General features: G+C 36.9%; 3 protein-coding genes across 4 annotated transcripts; 1 reads left to right on the top strand and 2 right to left on the bottom strand.

Moving 5' to 3' along the window:
- The first annotated feature begins 1,097 nt into the window (after window positions 1–1,097).
- Window positions 1,098–7,064, top strand: LOC130716060 (AP2-like ethylene-responsive transcription factor AIL6). Of its 2 annotated transcripts, none has more exons than XM_057566244.1 (9): window positions 1,098–1,750; window positions 2,008–2,542; window positions 2,916–2,998; window positions 4,486–4,494; window positions 4,594–4,682; window positions 5,365–5,438; window positions 5,523–5,573; window positions 5,673–5,749; window positions 6,308–7,064. In XM_057566244.1, the coding sequence occupies exons 1-9, from the start codon at window positions 1,609–1,611 to the stop codon at window positions 6,760–6,762; spliced, it is 1,515 nt and encodes a 504-aa protein (XP_057422227.1). In that variant the 5' UTR covers window positions 1,098–1,608; the 3' UTR covers window positions 6,763–7,064. The 2 variants fall into 2 exon arrangements, with proteins under 2 accessions (XP_057422227.1, XP_057422228.1); XM_057566245.1 differs by having other exon boundaries at window positions 1,614–1,821; window positions 6,308–7,063.
- A 2,294-nt stretch (window positions 7,065–9,358) lies between these two features.
- On the bottom strand, window positions 9,359–10,316 carry LOC130712011 (uncharacterized). The gene has a single exon (XM_057561830.1). It carries the CDS (start codon window positions 10,275–10,277, stop codon window positions 9,621–9,623), a length of 657 nt encoding a protein of 218 aa, XP_057417813.1. The 5' UTR covers window positions 10,278–10,316; the 3' UTR covers window positions 9,359–9,620.
- A 1,695-nt stretch (window positions 10,317–12,011) lies between these two features.
- LOC130715346 (receptor-like cytosolic serine/threonine-protein kinase RBK1) lies at window positions 12,012–16,469 on the bottom strand. Its single transcript, XM_057565432.1, has 7 exons — window positions 15,657–16,469; window positions 13,826–14,083; window positions 13,530–13,681; window positions 13,344–13,423; window positions 13,033–13,171; window positions 12,486–12,635; window positions 12,012–12,364 (listed from the first exon to the last, which is right to left on the bottom strand). Exons 1-7 carry the CDS (start codon window positions 16,153–16,155, stop codon window positions 12,203–12,205), a joined length of 1,440 nt encoding a protein of 479 aa, XP_057421415.1. The 5' UTR covers window positions 16,156–16,469; the 3' UTR covers window positions 12,012–12,202.
- Between the last annotated feature and the right edge of the window lie 2,177 nt (window positions 16,470–18,646).

Raw genomic sequence — 18,646 nt, 5'->3', positions numbered from 1 at the left:
TCATTGTGAGGTCTATACAACCTAATCAAATTAATATATTTACTGTGGTCATTCATCTACATGTTTGTAACATATGTTCGATTCCATCTCTATTCTACTTACTGAAAAGAGCCTAAACTAAGTTAAAACATATTTCTACTGATTCATATTTACAATAAATTTAATCGCCGTGCAACGCACGGGTAAAGAACACTAGTATTAATTATAAAGGAAAACCACTTGATGGATAAACAACTGAGATTTTGTTATGAATCACTTATAATGGGTTGAGTCATTCACTTATAACAAGTTGAAATGTCTTTACTCGTATTAGATCAATTCTAAAAGTGATCATCTATTAAACAATTTGTAATACTCTATACATTTATTAGAAAAGAGATAGTAATTTTCGTACTGATATCTCTGCTTTTCTTTTCGCATAATCTTTTTTGAGACTTCTCTTCTTAATTTGGTAAACAATTTCATTTTTCATCCTTAAGAAGAATGTATGCACATATTATGATTATTTTATCATATGTGTTAGGGGTGGCAATATGGGTTGGCAGGCCAGGCTTGGCCCAACACACCACTAACCCGCCATAATACGGATTGGGTTGGGCTGACCCACTTTTGGCATTTGGGTTCAAAGTCTCAACCCAACCCATATTTTTACGGGACGACGGGTTAGCCCACTTAGAAAATGTAGTGAAATAAAAAAAAAAGATATGCAGGGAAGAATTTTAAGAAATCTTTCATTTTTCACATGTTGGTACATGAAAAAAATTAAAATTATATTTGTTCTTTATATTTAAAGGTTATGAGTTCAACTAGAAAGTCTCACTAATAACAATACTAAAAAAAAATAATTTCAGGTGTTGTTATTAAAAGTTGTAATTGTAACCTTAGTAGCAACTATAAGTGTAAGTGGCAATAACTTTCACCAATTCATTGGTAAATGTCATTTATTCTTTGACAAACACTCACTTAGTTGATGACATATCTGTTGGGTAAGAGGAGATTTAGGAACCAATTCTCGGTGATGCAATTTATTTTTCCAATGTAAAAAAAAACACTATACCAACACTCATTTTGATTCTATTTTTCATAATTTCCCTGCGTTAAAATTTTTGTTATGTGTGTAAAAGTATAAATCTGAATCGCTCTGGTTTCACGCCGGTTGGCAGCACAAACCGCTAAACTCTCCCATTGCAATTGAACACCTTGCTCTTCCCAACTTAAACCAACACAACACATCTATTCGCTTCTACGCTTATTTTTCTTCTTCCCTCTTTATCAAACCATGACTTTCTTAATTGAACCGGCCTCTTCTTCTTCTTCTCCATTCCCAATCCACACATATAAGTATACCACTGAGCTTGCATGCAAATATTCTTAGCTTTCTAATTATCCCAACAACAACCAAAAACACTTTTGATTATTTTTCTCTTCCTGATTTTTATTGCAGATAATAACAACACCCTTATAGTAACTCCTTGTGAGCTCATCCTCACTCACTCATCCTGAGGTGATTTGAATTCCGGGGTCTGTTTGGGTGTTTTGTTTGTTTCCCCTGAAAACCCGTTTTGAAACCGGTGTTTGCTCTTGTTTTTACTACTCTAGTCAAGCACAATGGCCGGTGCCACAAACTGGCTTACGTTTTCTTTGACGCCAATGGAAATAATGCTGAGGTCCTCCTCCACAGACTCCCAATTCCTTCAATACGACACCGCTTCATCCTCTCACTGTTTCCTCGATAACTTCTATGCCAATAGTAACGCACTTGTTTTTCTCATTCACCACAATTCTAGCCAAAAAGCTTCATCGATTTTTCACGATGATTCAGTAAGTAACTGATATATGCACGTGAATAATCGATCAAGAGAACTGGTTTTACTCATAAATAGAGCAAAATCTTCCATTCTCACTCACTGTTTCTTGTGAATCAACTAGCAGTGAGGTTTAATCTTGTTTGGATTTTGGTAATTTTGCTTTTTGTGCATTTTTTTTTCTGATGATTGATTTTTGCAGTGTTGACAAACCCCAAGTCTGAGATGCTGAACCAGAACGAAATGCAGAGGGTAACTGAAGGTTCGATTCTCACAAGCTTGATGGATGATTCTTCACCGCCACAGATTGAAAATCAGCCCCCAATGGCGGTGGTGTCGAAACTGGAAGATTTCTTCGAGAGCCACCAAGGCGAGGTGATGCAAGGTTCAGGTTCTTCTTCTTCTTCACTCTCTCAAATCTACGAGCATGTGCCTCCACCTCCTGGATTCTTCAACGGCGAGCAGGATCTGAAGGCGGCGGTTGATGTTGCTGCTGAGTTTCGAGCCAAGTTGGATGACTCGGTTGAAATCCCCAAAAACGACGTCGTACCCGGCGGCGAGTTCGGTGTTAACTCGGCTGAGGGTAATAAGGACGAAACGCTGTCTGTGGTTGCTGTGAAGAGTTCTGATGAGAAGGCCGTTGTTGTTGTTGCTGCTGCGGCAGATTCTGATGCCTCGAAGAACGTTGTTGCTCACACCTTTGGCCAACGAACTTCAATTTACAGAGGGGTCACGAGGTAAAGCACAGTTTCATTTCAGATTTTTCTAAAATTAGTACTGTTATTTTATTTTCCCCTATTATTTCTCTAATTGTTATTTTCTTTGTCTTAATCAATGCACTTTCTCTTTCATAAATTTGACTTGATTTTTTTGGTGTCTTAAATTATTCTCGCAATTTTGATAAATGTCAAATGTCAATCTAAAAGTGCGGTTCATAAGAATTGAAATTTTGATCTAGAGGTTCAAAGTTCAAACAACCACTTTTTATTACTGTAACTAACTCCAATTAACTTAATTAATTATCGACTCCCATTAACTTAATTTGATTTCACGCACCTTTTTAATTTTAAGTAGAAAAGAAAAATATTTGTAACTTTTTGCTTTGTACAGGCACCGATGGACAGGTAGATATGAAGCGCATCTATGGGATAATAGCTGCAGGCGAGAGGGTCAAGTCAGGAAAGGCCGTCAAGGTTTTTTTCTCTCTCTCACTCACTCACTCACTATATTGTTATTTTTTTAAATTTTTAGACATGATTTTGAAATTTGTATTTTGTAATAAGAAAATGATGAGAAATAATAGGAAAGAAACATCAATGTAGCTAGCATGCAGTACTCAGTACAGCAATGATATATTTGAAACTGTTCAGAAGCTTTCTTTCAATCTTTCATTGATATGGGTAGGTGTGACAGAAGGTTATTTTTCTCAAACATGGTTTATTGGTAGGTGGTCTGGTCTGTTGTGCTTGTTTGGATTTCCATTGAATTTTATGCTAATTCACATAATAGCTAACATGTCAAAATCTTACTTCTCTAATTCACATAAACTCATGGTGATAAATTCTAATTTCTCTATTTGATGTGTGAAATCGAGTTTGCTTTGTCTCTAATGCCTAATCAATGTACACATGTACTGATCTTTACTAGTACAAAATGTAACTTCCCATGTTCTGCAATTTCTTTCAATTTTTTTTTTTGATTCGATGTGCCGCCATTTTTTCCATGATGTGAGTGGTAGGGTCTGCAATTTGATTTGTTTCAATCTGCCGCCATTTCCGTTGTTAAAATCTCTCATCTGTTCTTGTTCCGTACTAGTTTGCAAGTGACGTGACCAAAAATTGATTAAGACGTATCTATTACTCTCTTTCTCTGTTGTATGTGTCTCTCTGTCTATGGTATGAATTCTGAGTTTACCTTTAACTTTTGCTTTTGCTTTCCATTCACCAGGAAAGCTGGGTTTGACCACATCACTCGTTCGTTCCCAATTTCTCAATATTGAAATTGAATTTTGTACTTAGTGGTTGGCTCATTGTTTTTTGACTGTGGTACTTCTGGCCCCGCTTATAATAATAACGTCCTATTACTTCTGAAACAAACTCACGGGATTTCATGGATCTTTTTGGAGTGTTTTGCAGTGACAATTACCATAAATAATTCATATTAATCACTTTTGCTAGAAATGGTAAAATGGCGTTTTGTCCCTAATCTATCTAATAAGAGATAAGACATTATGCATCACTTGTAGTTGGCTGGGAACTCTGAAGTGGGATTTCTTTGACAATGTACTACCAGCTAAATGATTATTACACCTTTATGAGGCAAATAATTTGAAAATTTAGCATCAATAACTTTATGCGGTTATTAAACCTTGATGAGTTTTTTCATTTCACTGTATTTGAAAAGATAGTGGGGTAGATGCATGGTATCTAATGTACTGTTGTTTTTACTGATTGTGGCTACAGAGGGGGAAGAAAAGGGATTAGTTTCTTTTGGTCACCGTTGCATTGATGTGGTCACTTTTCTTTTGGTCCTTTACATTTTTAGCTTAGAAAAAGTAGTTTTTACTATAATATTTTGACCACTCTATACACTGGAATTTGATTTTTTTGGCTTTACTCTGCATGAAACGTGGCTTTCTGCACTTCATGGCTGTAACCCGGATATTTGACTATTCCTGCAGTGTATTTGGGTAAGAAATGTTTCTGCTACTTAATTTTATTCTACATTGTTCTCAACTTAACTGTAAGCTTGATACTGTTGAAACATGATAAATTGTCATTATTATCAGGTGGGTATGACAATGAAGAAAAGGCAGCGAGAGCTTATGACTTAGCAGCTCTCAAGTACTGGGGACCAACAGCTACCACAAACTTTCCTGTAATAACCTCTTTTACTATTCTGTTCAGATCTATTTTTGTCATGTGTGGTGGGTGCATGAAATTCTACCTGTATTGCTGAGCTGAAAACATTGAAGTGGGGCTAGGGAGTGGGAAAATTCTACTTTAAGGAATGACTATTAGTTCATACTTGGATATATTTTGTCAAAATGAAACCTTATTGAGTTGAAGCTTAAGTGCCAAGTAAATAAATTAAGGTCCTCTTTTGAAGGGGTTTGTACTTGAAACCTTACAAGGCTTAGCTGGCCAATGGCTAGTGGGGACATGACACATTAATGCTATAGTAACTAATGGGGTTAGAGGTCAAACCCTGTGTTTACAGGGATGGAAACTAAGGGACTGAAATCCTCTGTCCTCATTTGGCGTACTATGTGCCACCAATAAAATTGGATCATCATTTGAAAATCACCCATGTAAGCGCTTATAACCGCCATACCCATGCCCTTTTTAATTAACATATGACACAATTTTATTGGTTGGACAGAGATTGAGACATCATATAGAGATAGAGGATCTTAATATGAATCTAAGAGGCTTAAGTTTGCATGGCCTTTATGCTTCAAAATAGGATTTGAGTAACTAGAAGTGTAGTATAAAGGTATTCAAGATTTTGAATGGACCTATGTTTGAACTTGCATCACTTAGCATAGTTTTATCCTCAGGTTACCAGTTATACAAAGGAATTGGAGGAGATGCAACATGCAGGAAAGCAAGAATTTATTGCATCACTGCGAAGGTTTGTCTAAGCTAGCCTATTATCTATTTAGCACTATACTGACGATGACACAACTATAAGTCTATAACTAGCCCCAACTTGCAGGAAAAGCAGTGGTTTTTCGAGGGGAGCTTCCATATACAGGGGTGTTACAAGGTTTGTAATTAAAAATACAATTTAACATATTGTAAATGTCCTACTGTGTAATTAATGTTCCCCATGTCTCTTATATTTTTATACTTTTGAATCCTTCAGGCACCATCAACAAGGTAGATGGCAAGCAAGAATTGGCCGAGTTGCTGGAAACAAAGATCTATATCTGGGAACATTCGGTATGTTTTTTAGTTTCTACTGTTGCTAACTTGCTATGTTATACACAGTGTGATTGGATTTTTAATGGATTGTGGTAAAGTCAAGTTTGATAACAACATCATAGATCCTACTCTGGCACAATAGAGAGAAATTAGTTGAGCCCATCTTATAACAGTGAAAGTAAGGACAATTAAATATTAGAATTTGGGCTGAACCTAACTCTACCACAAAGTTTAGAGGTACTTCATTAGTCACATTTCTAATCAATGTGAGACATAACATTACATCTGGCGCGTGGAATTTCAACAATGGATCTAGCATTGGTTGTGATACCACATTAGAATTTGGGCTAGGGATAATTTTACTCAAAAACTAGTTTAGAGGTGATGATTGTCCTCCAATTTTGTTATTATTTTATTAACCACATCTCTAGTAAATATGAGACTTAACAATATACAATTCCTTAAAGGTAAATGATCTTGACTCTTGAGCATGGCATGAATTAAAACAATTCTTGTTGCATGTTTTGTAATTTTTTTTTGTAAAGTTGAATAGTGTTGGTTTTTGTATTTTAACAGCAACTGAAGAGGAAGCAGCAGAGGCATATGACATTGCAGCTATTAAGTTTAGAGGTGCAAGTGCTGTGACCAATTTTGAGATGAGTAGGTATGATGTGGAAACCATATTGCAGAATTCTCTTCCAGTTGGTGGGGCATCAAAGCGCTTGAAGCTTTCCCAAGAATCAGAGCAGAAGGCTCCACCTGTGAGTAGCAGTGAACAACCTCACTCCACAAACTTGAGTATCAGCAGCATCAATTTCTCAACAATTGATCCAGTTGCCGCTATGTCGCCACCTTATGATCCTTCTTCAGCATTTTATCCTCACAACAACCTCTTCTACCATTTTCATCCTACCAGCACTGTCAATGCCACAGCTGAGTCTGCTGCAAATTTCACCAATGCACCCACCCCACTGAGTTCTCTGCCACCAGGATCTGAGTTCTTCATATGGCCTAATCATCAGTCCCATTGAATTAGTAAATCAACTAGTTACCTTTGCTAATTTTTTGTTTTGCTAGCTAGTCAGAAGCTTATCATTCTGTGGTGCAATTTATCTTGCCCCCGCTAAACTTTTATCATTTAAGCTCAGATGAACGATAGGTAGGAGGTTTTGGCTGGTAAAGTTCGAATTAATCTGGATTAATTGAGGAATATTGAGGGGAGCATTTTTAGATTTGAACAGATTTGCTTGTTAACTTAGCAGTCATATAAATAAACACCTTTTATTCCCAAGTTGGTTTTGAGACTTTCTTGGTGAAATATGTAGAATTTGCATAATCCATTTTTCAAAACGTAGGAATCAACCGCAAAATATGGAACTTTGGAACTCTGCCCAACATTCTTATATTTAGCATTATGTTTGGTCGATTATTTTGGAGAAATATGTTTTTAGAAAAACCTATATGCAATCTACTTATCTATCCATTTATAATTTTATCAATTCTTTAGTAAGACGTGGAGCGGCCACATCAATTTTTTGCCACACTACCAAATTGGAACAACTTTTTATATCACATGCATATTCCTTTGAATCAGGTGCTCTTCCAACTTGAAAAAACTTTATATTTTTAACCATTCCAAATACGTTCTAAAAAATGTGGGTTGATTGTTGGCGCAATAATTTTTATTAGTTGAAATTCATATGATATCCACTACAAGTTTGAATTATAGTTTCAATTTATTAAAACTTAAGAAATTTTAACCAATAAATGATAGTGTTGAAATGAGCGTCGCTAGCACCATATATTATAATACATATTTGTTTAAGGCTTAATTGCAACTTTGGTCCCTCACGTTTACCAATTCCACGATTTTAGTCCCTCACATAATTTAATTACATGAATGGTCCATGACTTTGCTGGCTGTCTGCAACGTTGGTCCTGCCGTTTATTTGTTAATAGAGGAGGCTTACATAGATGTCCAATTGGAGAGAGAAAGAAGGACTAAAGAGAGAGGGAAGCATGTGAGTTGCACGTGAGACCTGAAACAGTCATTTTCTACCCTCTTCCTCTTGTAAAAACAGAGCACCGTGAGGAAGAGGGTAGAATCAGTTAGAGCACCGTGACTGTAAAAACCGAGTCCTTGGAGGCGAGGAAGAAGGTTGAATCAGTTGCTGGTCTCTTTCTTTCTCCAATTCGACTTCCACATCAGCTAAGTGACCATCCACATAAACCTCCTCCATGAACAAATAAACAGTAGGACCAACGTTGCAGACGGACAGCAAAGTCAGGGACCATCTGTGTAATTAAATTAGGTGGGGGACTAAAATCGTGGAATTGATAAACGTCAGGGACCAAAGTTGCAATTAAGCCTTTGTTTAATACTAATGTAGAACAAAATCCTCTAAGCTAACTCAAATAAGCTTAAGAGTTATTTTTTATTTGATAGCAAAAACAAAATATTTATAATAGAGTGGGTTTATACATTTGTTTTTACATTTTAATGTTCACTGCCATATGCCAATAGCAGCATTACAAAACATGAAAAGAATAAGCTACAACTCAATAATCAATAGAAGACCAAGGAACTATTTATCTTATGTTATGGTTGTGTTCAAATGCTTCTCCTATCTTCGAATAAAAAGGAAAACTTCACCGCTAAGTAGTGGCGGAACCAGAAATTTTGGGAAGCCTGGGCAAATTTTAAAACCACAAATTCACACGCCACAATATATAAATAGTCATAAACCGAAATAAAAAAGATTCGTCATTTTACCAACAAAAGTATAGCTAATTTGGATTCCATTTCGTTAGACAATACAAGATAAGAAAAAGACACGTCCAAGAAGACAATATAAGATAAGAAAATTTATATAAATACCTAGTTTTTTTATGGATATAAATACTTAGTTTAAAATAAATTAAAAATTATAACTAAATTAGTTTTAACAACTATACATATACTATCTGTCAAAAAAAACAAATATACATATACTATTTTATTTTCTTATTAACTTATATGAATAATTTCACTGTAATTTTTGAGGTTGAGCTTATCATTCACTTTTTATTGTAATTTTTTCATTGTAACTTTTTATTCATTGTTTAATAATGTTTTTTTTTAACTCCATTGTTTAATAATGCTAAAATACACCATTTCATGAATGTTTTTGTCAACCATAAGGTCCAACAGTTGAATGAAAAATCTGGTTTTTAATTTTTACAAAAAGAGTCCAGCTAACTTGTGTACATCAGCATCTAACTAACGGTGTTTTTTTTTTTTCACAAAAGGTGGGTGATATTCATTAACTTATGTGGATATAGATTGGCCTTGACCCAATTGACCAAAGAAACCCTAGTTTTTAAGTTGTCTTCTTCCTATTCTCATGCTCATGTGTCGCACAACCATGTTTCTTATGTATTTGCCTTGCTGCGTTCTGGACAACACGATGAAGGTGGGAGTCACAGTTGGTTTAGATCCTCAAGCAGAATCTCACCCACGCTTCACTCACATATCCGCCTCACCCACACCGTCCTCACTCACCCATCGCCACCGCCTCACGCACTGAGCCTGTCAGCCACACCCACGCCTCACCTTCAAATTTTACCCTTTTCTTTTCTTATTTTGGGCCCCAAAGATAATCTGGTCTAAAGAAAAAATTTATTTTTTCGGCCAGAGCCTGGGCATAGGCCCAAGCTTGCCGGCGGTGAATCCGCCCCTGCCGCTAAGCATGTAGATCAACTAACACGAATTGATTTAGTTTAAGCAGATGTCTCGCGTTCAAGTCTATAAATAGTAGGTAGAATTACTAGAATATTATCATCTACATCAACTAATGGTTTTATCCGGTTCGAAATTACCAAAACAATTTTTTACCAAAAAAGGAAAACTTCATGGGCCTAACCGATCCAACCCATTACGAGCCTCAACTGAATCAGGATCAACATCAAGAGCCTCCCGGAAAGCATCTTCAGCCTCACCCTTCATCCCTTTCCACTCACAACACTTCCCCAACAAACACATCCCCACCGAGTTACTAGTACTCACACTCATCCCTCGACTCAGTCCCATTGCCTCTTTTAGATCCGCCATCGCCGAGTCAACTCGCCGCCGCATATTCACAGCCATTTTCACCTCCGCCCTCTCAACAAGAGCATCCGCGCGCTCCGCCGCGGAAAGCGACTTAGCCGCCGGCGGAGAGAGGGCGAAATCGAGGGATCTGATAGCGGCGGCGCGGCGACCCATGAGGATGAGCGCTCGGGCTCGGAGGATGTGGGCGGAGGGGTCCCTGGGTGAGATGGAGAGAGCTCGGTCGGCTTCAACGAGAGCGGTTCTTGCGTGTTGGGCTCGGTGTGTGGCGGTGGTGGATCTGGCTCGAGCTAGGTGACGCGTTGCTTGGACCAGGTGGCGGTTTGGGTCGGGTTGACGGGTCTTGTTGCGGGTTCGGATTCTCGGCTGGGTTATTTGGTTGCGGAGAGTGTACATGACGAAGAATAGTGATAAGGTTAGGATTAAGATGCCAAATTGTAACATAGCCTCTGCAGTCATGTTGTTATGAGTTGCCAAGCAACTTCCCTAGCTTTGCGGTTTGCTTTGTCATTTTAATGGGAGTCCTGTCTGAAAGTAAACAATAGCTGTGACATGTGGATATATAATATATTCATCATTTCTGAAATTAAAATATAAGTTTTTTTTTATAGGCCAATGTTAGTTGTTAATTGTTAGTAAATTAGTTCCTTCACCAGGATTCGAACCCTGACCCTTCACCCTACAAATCTCTTCATTCCCTTAACTCACCACCCTTCCCCCCCCCCCCAATTAAAATATAAGTAAAGATCTCATCATTATTGCACTTTATTTTTACATTTATTTTCTATCTATTTATGTTTTATTTCAATACACAACACACCACGCATCTCTTATTTTCTATTTTGTTTTCTTTTATTTCAATCTTTTCTTCACTTCATTTACACTCATTTGAGGGCGTGAACAAAACTCAATTCATTTTAATTTTAAAAATGAAGGATAAACATGAATGTTGTCCTTGAACTAGGATCAGGAGTTGGTTTTGGTCGGCGTAACTTCCGGAAATGGTCCCTAGTACTTCCGACATTTTCTCTTCTCCTTCCCCTCCTTAATAGCCCTGTAACTCGTTTTAGGCATACAATTTCATTTCCATTTCATTTCCTACTTACATCATCATTCAAAGTTCATGTGAGACCTTTCAATCAATTGAACATATTATCACTTAGTTTAATTAGAGGACAAGAAATCATTTAGCATGTTGCAGTAACAAAACATATACCACATATTCATGCTAAACTCAACTCGACATTCTCTCGAACTCAACCTAGGCTCATGAGCTTTAAAAAGAGATTATCCTCCCCCAACACCACTCCTAGCTCCCGGCCATCTCTAGGCTTTTAGGGCAATCCAAACTTTTCTTTCAAAATAAATTAATTCATAGGCATTTTCATGTGGTATCTATGGTAGGAAATCATCTTAAACACTCATACAACTCAAATTGTGAATTACAATTTTTCAAGCCCAATTAGAAACCCGGATGATATAACTTTCTCCGCGAAAAAGATTCCTTAAGGAAAAAGGATTAAGACTATGCGGACGGAAAACTCCGGAAGGAGCCCTGAACACAATTATTTGTGCCCCGCGAGTTCACTAAAGTCTTTGCTGAGGTTAAATAAAACTTCCTCGGGTCTCCGGAAAGTAAACCCTATTGATATTACAGTCGAAAGTTCCGGAATTGAACACACATTTGCACAAAAATATTCTAAAGGTCTTATTCTCGCTCCGACTCAAAATCGGGCTTAACAGTGTTCTAGCAGTTGGGGAATCATTTTTCAAAAATCCGAATTATAATTGGGTATGAGTATGCATGACTCAAACTATCATTCGGTATGGCTATAATTCCATATATGTATTTTTTTCCCCATCATTTCACTTGTTAGTTTTATCATACACTTTTCATAGTTCCCTCATGCCAGCACAAAACCTTGAGTGTGAGTCGTAATATAACTAATAGTAAAATAAAATCTGGGTCTTACATTCCCGGTGCACAATTCCTTTTATACTATTAAATCACAACATGTTATAATCTATATCAATATCTATATGATGTATTTGAGTTATTTAAATTTCAGCAGAAAATTGTCCCATCAATTAAATGTTAGTTTATGATGTACCAGGAAAATGTTAGTTTACGTTTTTGCATTTTTTTTGTAAGCACATCCTAAGTCCTTAAGACCTTAACTCAATATAAGTTAATTGAACAAACTAAGAGTCCTTCTTTACTAATGCTTAGCGCAATAAGATCATGTTAAATTACAAGCCTAAGATATCTTGTCAAGCTTGAAATAATAATCAAGCTTGTGAATTTTCAGCTTCACCCACATGCACAATGCTACAAATATCAATCCACAAGTTTCAATAGATACAAATGCTGTACACAGATCTAATCACATCTCCATGATTAATTGCTTGTGACGATTGAGGTCGTTCAAATAATTAGAACAAGTATAATCTTCCAAGTCACATGCATCTAACAAGAGTGACCTTGGAGCTATTGATTTCTGACTGAGTTCAATAGCCACCTCTTCACCCTTCAGTAGCTGCACAACCTATTGTTCCCAAAGAGGCAAGTTACTACGTGTTAGAATTAATTCGTAGAGAAGTATAAGCCAATCCGAACATGCTATAAGTACCCCACCTAAAAAATAATGAGGCAAGTTATTTTGTTACCTGATTCATTAATGGCCGTCTTGTGGGCTTGTGGTGGACACACATGGAAGCCGTTGCAATGGCGCGCATCATTTCCACGGGATCAAATTGCTCTTCTATTCTGGGGTCTGCTAGTTCCTTCACCATCATTGCGTCCAACAATGGTTTGGCCTAATAATAACCACAGTACAATTTTGTCTTCTTCAAATTGTTAGCATTTAACATTAATAGGAAATTTTCAGTTTTGTAATCTATGAAGCATGTAAATGAATACTAGTTCAACACAAGGACTCTTTGATTAGTGTTTTCAGCATGGTTTTAAATTGCAGTAGTTGCAGGGCATAGTTGCCTTGTGTGTTAGAGGAAATTGGTAATAAATAAATTTTTTGTTGTTGTAATTGTGATTGTGATGTAAACTATGAAAAATACTACACACACACAGACATATATATAGATATATATTATGTATGTAATTTTTGTTTTTCTTTTTCAAGTTGGAAGTGTTGTCTTGAAGGCGCATGACAGAGACAATGTGAAGGAATAGAGGATTTGAGTTATGAAGACTTACCCATATCACAAGACTTTGCCTGCTATTAGAATCAACGGCACGACGACCTGTTATGAGCTCCAGTAACAAAACCCCAAAGGCGAAAACATCAGTTTTTTCATCCACAAGTCCATGCATGAAGTACTCTGGAGCTAAATACCTGCACCCATTGATCAACCAGTACAATTTCAGAAAATGCAGTTACATAAGAAATAGAAAGGCGCTCGAACCTGCGACCGCAAGGTCAGGTTGCAATAACCTTGTTGTTGCGTTGCGTTGAGGCTTACCCTCTCAAATTAAAATACAAAAACCAATGATGCTTCAGTACTAACCCGAATGTGCCTTCAATTGGGAACACAACATGGTGCGCCCACTTATCTGGGAGCCACTTTGCCAATCCAAAATCTGAAATCTGCAATTATTTTCACAGAATGAACTGTTTAACTTTTCAATAAATTAAGTACAAATATGAAGTTCACAATTTTACATGGTAGTTTGATTTGAAATAAATTAAGTACCTCTGCTTCATCATTGTGATTGAGTAATATGTTTGAGGCTTTGATGTCCCTGTGAATGATTCTTCTTGGACAATCATGATGAAGATACTGCAACCCTTTTGCTACCCCAACAGCTACCTTGAACCTTATCTTCCACTCCAAGCATTCACCTCCTAAGAAATTGAATGTAGCTCTTATTAGCCAAGTAAACTATAAAAACTTTAACACTATTCTTACATCTGAGGCCTAAATTACTCTGCGTCTCTGCCCACAGTGCAAAAACAGAGAGAATTGAGAGAAAGGATGAGGTACTGCACCAAAGAGCAAAGAGGCAAGGCTTCCATGTGGGGCGAATTGAAGAACAAAGTAGAGTCCACTTTCGATCCCGAAACCAATTAAGCGTGTTGCATTTGGGTGGTTAATGTGAGCAATGATCCCAAGCTCTGATAAGAAATCACCAGCTTTGTCCTCAGCTTCGTTTTCGTTCCTCATTAGCTTCTTTACTGCTACTACTTGACCATCAGGTAAACGTCCCTTGTACACTTCTGCATGACCACCTTTTCCAAGCAAGTTCTCTAGGTGCCAGAAATGCAAAGATTAATAGACAATTTACAAAGGGGTTGGGGGAGGTGGGATAAAAAACAAAGTCAATTTGTCACTTATAATTTTCTTTATTGTGATATAAAATAAGGAGTAAAAATCCTATTTTAGTGCTTAACATATGCATATATTTTTTGGCTACAACGCATCTTTTATTTAGTCATTTAAAATAAATTTTATCAAACTAAATGCTTAAATTTTAAATACACATTTTTTTTTTCCTTCCACTCGTTTAATATAATTAGATGTAAATTGTAAAGAGGTGGAGGTACCAAAAAAAAATTGTTCATTTGAAATTTTAAGAACCAATTTCAAAAAAAATTATTATGAAGGCTTAAATATGTTTTTAATTCCTAAAAGTATAGGAAATATTAATTTTAGTCCCTTAAAAAATATTTCTTAGTTTTTAATCCCTAAAAGATATACATTGTTATCTTTTTTAGTCGCCGTCATTAAGTTTTGTTGATGTGGTTCACAAAAAGGTGACTCACCCTTCCTACTTGAAATGTTTTATCTGATTTGGCATTGTTAGACCCACTGACTAACATAATTCAGTACTACGTAGGCTGTGCACATGAGAAACCCATGGGTCATGATAGAACCTCAAATGAGATTGTGTGACACGTAAATGCCCCATAAGATTTAAAAAGTCATATAAGATGAGTGAGTCACCATTCTGTGTACAATATAAGCAAAATTTCATGGATCAAAAACTAATTTTCTTTGTAGAACTGAAAACAACATTTGTTGTATTTTTAAAAACTAAAAACATATTTAAATCTATAATAAATAATACCTCAACCCTTTTGTGTCAACTAAATAGTGTTAATCTATGTACCAAAAAACTAAATAGTGTTAATCTAAACAACTTTGATTTGGCTAGGTTGAACGAATTATATTTATGTCAAGAACATAGATAATCAATCATGTCAAATTCATCAATTGTGGCAACATCTATTCAAACCCAGTTAATTTGTATAAAATTGAAACTTATGTGAATTTCTTAACTAAGATAAGCATTTGAGTTTCAGGGCAAGGCTTTAGTTAATATAATATAATATTATTTCAACTTGTCTTGGTTGCATGTATTCATTGAAAAGTTTATGCAAAATTATCTTCTTGTCAGTTCCTGAAGTAACATGCGTGCTAATAATCAAATGTGTATTTAAAGGGGATATAGTCCCAAAAATTTGAAATTCTTTTTGTCAACCATAAAATCCTGAATACGCTTTTTTTTTTTGAACGTAAAATCCTGAATATGCTGATAATGAAATTATAATAATATGTGGCTATAGTCACCGGATTAAAGCAGCTTTCAACTATTGTGCAACTTAGAGGCTTACCAAATGGATATGATATTAATTTGATTAAATCCTTTTTGATAATCCATTGTGCAACTATCGTGTCTTGTTGATAACATTGTATGGTAGGTATAACTATAAGTCAGGTTAGGGCTAACAGTGCTCAAGAATCTCTCCAGAAAATAATTGATAATAAAAATTTAATTGAAGAGAAAAAATGTCCATGCTTAATTAATTTCATTCTTACCTGGGTTGAAATCATCAGTTGCGGCAACGAGGTCAGCATAACTGAAGTTCTTCCAAGAAGCCTTGGTAGGAATGGCGTCAAGATCAATTTCACAATCATTCTCATCATCCACGGGAGCGGTTCGAATACGCGCCAGCTTGTTCCTCAGGCTCCTCCTGGACATTTCATAGCTAGCAGCAAGCAAAGGAATGGAAGAGAATCTCCTAACAGACTTGAATTTCAACGCCTCTATCATTGCCTTCCATTGTTGTCCACCTTCTCTCACGTGTGACGGCCGTTGTGGCGGTGGTGTCACGCCGTAGTTGCTGCTTCCGGTGCTGTCTGAGTCCGTTCCCGAAATCGGAACCTCAAACACACCCCTCGGTGAAGGTGACGCCACCGCGTCATCCTCGCATTGATGAAACCCTTTTCCCCGGTTACCACCCGTCCATTCCAATTTTGGGTTTTTTCTCCTCTCTTTCCTCTCTTCTCTCTTGCTCCTCCTCTCTGATTTCTCCATCTATAAACAAACCTTATAAATGAAATGCATATTCAAAAAAATGTAATTTACTTTAGGGTTATGTAAGGAGACATTGGTTTGTTTCCCTGGTTAAGGGTTTATTATGAAGATTCCAAATCCAAGAGGGTCATTCGTCATTTCCACGCCATATATGAATGTGAAAGGAGGGGATTATTAACTCAATGCCGCCACATGCAGCTGGAAAATCCTTCCTCCTCCTTTCAATGGGGCTGGAGGGGTTGCGAGAGAAGATCAAATTGAAAATTTGGTATATCTTTGAAGGGTGGTTATTCTTAGGACATGGGGGAGATGAGCATGGGAAAACCAGCTCAGGATGATTGGAATCTTAACTAACTATATTTGTACTCACACGTTTGTGATTAACTAGGCTTCTATTTTTTTTTTCATTTTATTTATTTATTTGGCTTTTGACATTGTTATTTTTTTGTCAAAAAAAATAAATGAAGGTCATTGGTTATTTTGATTGGATGTACATATAATTCGAAATTGTAATAATCACACATATTCTGTTGATATTTATTTTAAAAAATAGCTCACATTTATTGATAAAATATATTAATTATTAAAACTAAAAATTGTTGTCATGCTTTGGTTTTGGCGAGAGAAATTCGGACATCAACGGTCTTTAGATTTTTTTTCAATGAAGGAGGTGAGGTTAGCAGCACAAAGACAAAAATACAAAACAAACCACAAGCCCCTACAATAAAGAATAATCGCACTATCTAACAAAAAAGGTACCGAACAAAAGCTAGGAAGAAAATAAAATGAGAACTGCTATATGGTACGACTGTCATGTGCACGATGACGCACGATCAGTGTTAAAATCTGCCTTTTCGAACTTTCTCTCTTCTTTCTACGCTTTCTTATTCTTCTTTCTCTCCATATTTTCCTCTCTGCCTTTTGGCTAGCGTGCAATTGTGGTGTGAGAACCAAACCTCCAAGCCCGCGACCCCAGCACAACCGGACCTAACCCCATCACACCAACCATCAAACAGTTGTTCTGCCGTTCACCGCGTTCTCCACACTCAGTCATACCCACTAGCGCCATAGTAAACTCTGCCGCGGTCAATCACCGCATTGCCGCAAAACCCCATCAAAGGTCAGCCACCATCAAACCCTTGTCCTACATGCAGGAATATAGAAAAACCAGCCCCAATCAAAGGGTCATTGTCCTTCATGCTGGAATATAGAGAAATCAGCCCCAATCACAGGGTCATGAGACTTTACAATCTAAAAATCAAAGAAAAGGAAGATAGTAAAATCGCTGCATCAAAACCTTGACTGTAGTGAGCATCGCACTACATGAGTTTGAGGCAGTGGCTGTAGTGCTGGATCGAGCAAGGGACGAGCATTAGGAGGGATAAAGGATGGTTTGGGAGCGATCAGAGCATGATTTCAAGGGTTTTGATCGGAGGAGGGGGTTTGATCGGTACAGGAATGAATAATATGGAAGCGGTGGGGGAGGTTGAGTGGAGGAGGAGCGAGTAGTACAAGAAAGATGGGGTGGTCATCAACATTTTTTCTGAACTCTCCGTCGAATCTGTGGCTACCCACCACTGTGCTTGTATCAGTGGGAGAAAGAACTCCCCATTGGATATGTGGCTACCTACCACTGTGCTTGTATTAGAGGGAGAAAGAAGGATCTAGAGACAAAAACAATTACTCATATTTTAGTTTATTTTCAATTTTAAAAATGTGTGGTTTTTTAGTCGTCGTGCAACATGGTGCGTCAAAGGTTCATGCCCTTTAGCATTTCCTAAATAAAATATTTTCGCTTACACCAACCCATGCTTAGATAACCATGGTTGTCAATCTCTAAAGATTACCTAATCTCGTGGAGGGGAGGTAATCTCGTAACGTTACCTCGTGCAAAAATAATACTTTTAAAACTATAATAATGATTAAGTCACACTAATAGTACTAAAAATTATTCAAATTATCCAACAATGACAATTAAAATCATGCAAAAAATTATCAAATATCCAAACGTAAGGTACATAAGTCATAACAAGTTAACAAAACATCAATACAAGTTAGGATAAACTTAAAACAAGAACAAATAAGTAACTAGTCATCCAAATTTAAAATCCTACAACACCGTCGAATTTAGAACAACTAGAATCATCATCTCCATCATCACCATCAAGTTCTTCCTCAGATGAGATAGACTTAGACCCTCCAACATTAGGATCAAGAAACAAATTCTAAATGTTGTCTTGAACTAATTCAATGATATCCACAATATCATCATGACGATCAATATCATTCTCCTCTACATCTACCTCTTTAGTTATCCATTCATCATCAGATTGGATTTCATCTAAAGGAGGAGGATAAGCCGCGTCGGAGGAGGAGGAAGTTGCGCTGGTGGTCACGCGAGAGGATGAGTGAAGGCTGCGCACGCAGAGATGAGATAAGAAGTGGAAAGATCGACAGAGATGAGTGGAAAGAACGGCAAAAATGAGTGAAA

This window comes from Lotus japonicus, chromosome 4 (assembly GCF_012489685.1).
Source record: "Lotus japonicus ecotype B-129 chromosome 4, LjGifu_v1.2".
Taxonomy (NCBI): domain Eukaryota; kingdom Viridiplantae; phylum Streptophyta; class Magnoliopsida; order Fabales; family Fabaceae; genus Lotus; species Lotus japonicus.
Note: the sequence above shows the minus strand (reverse complement) of the source record. Positions and strands in the feature narration are given on the sequence as shown.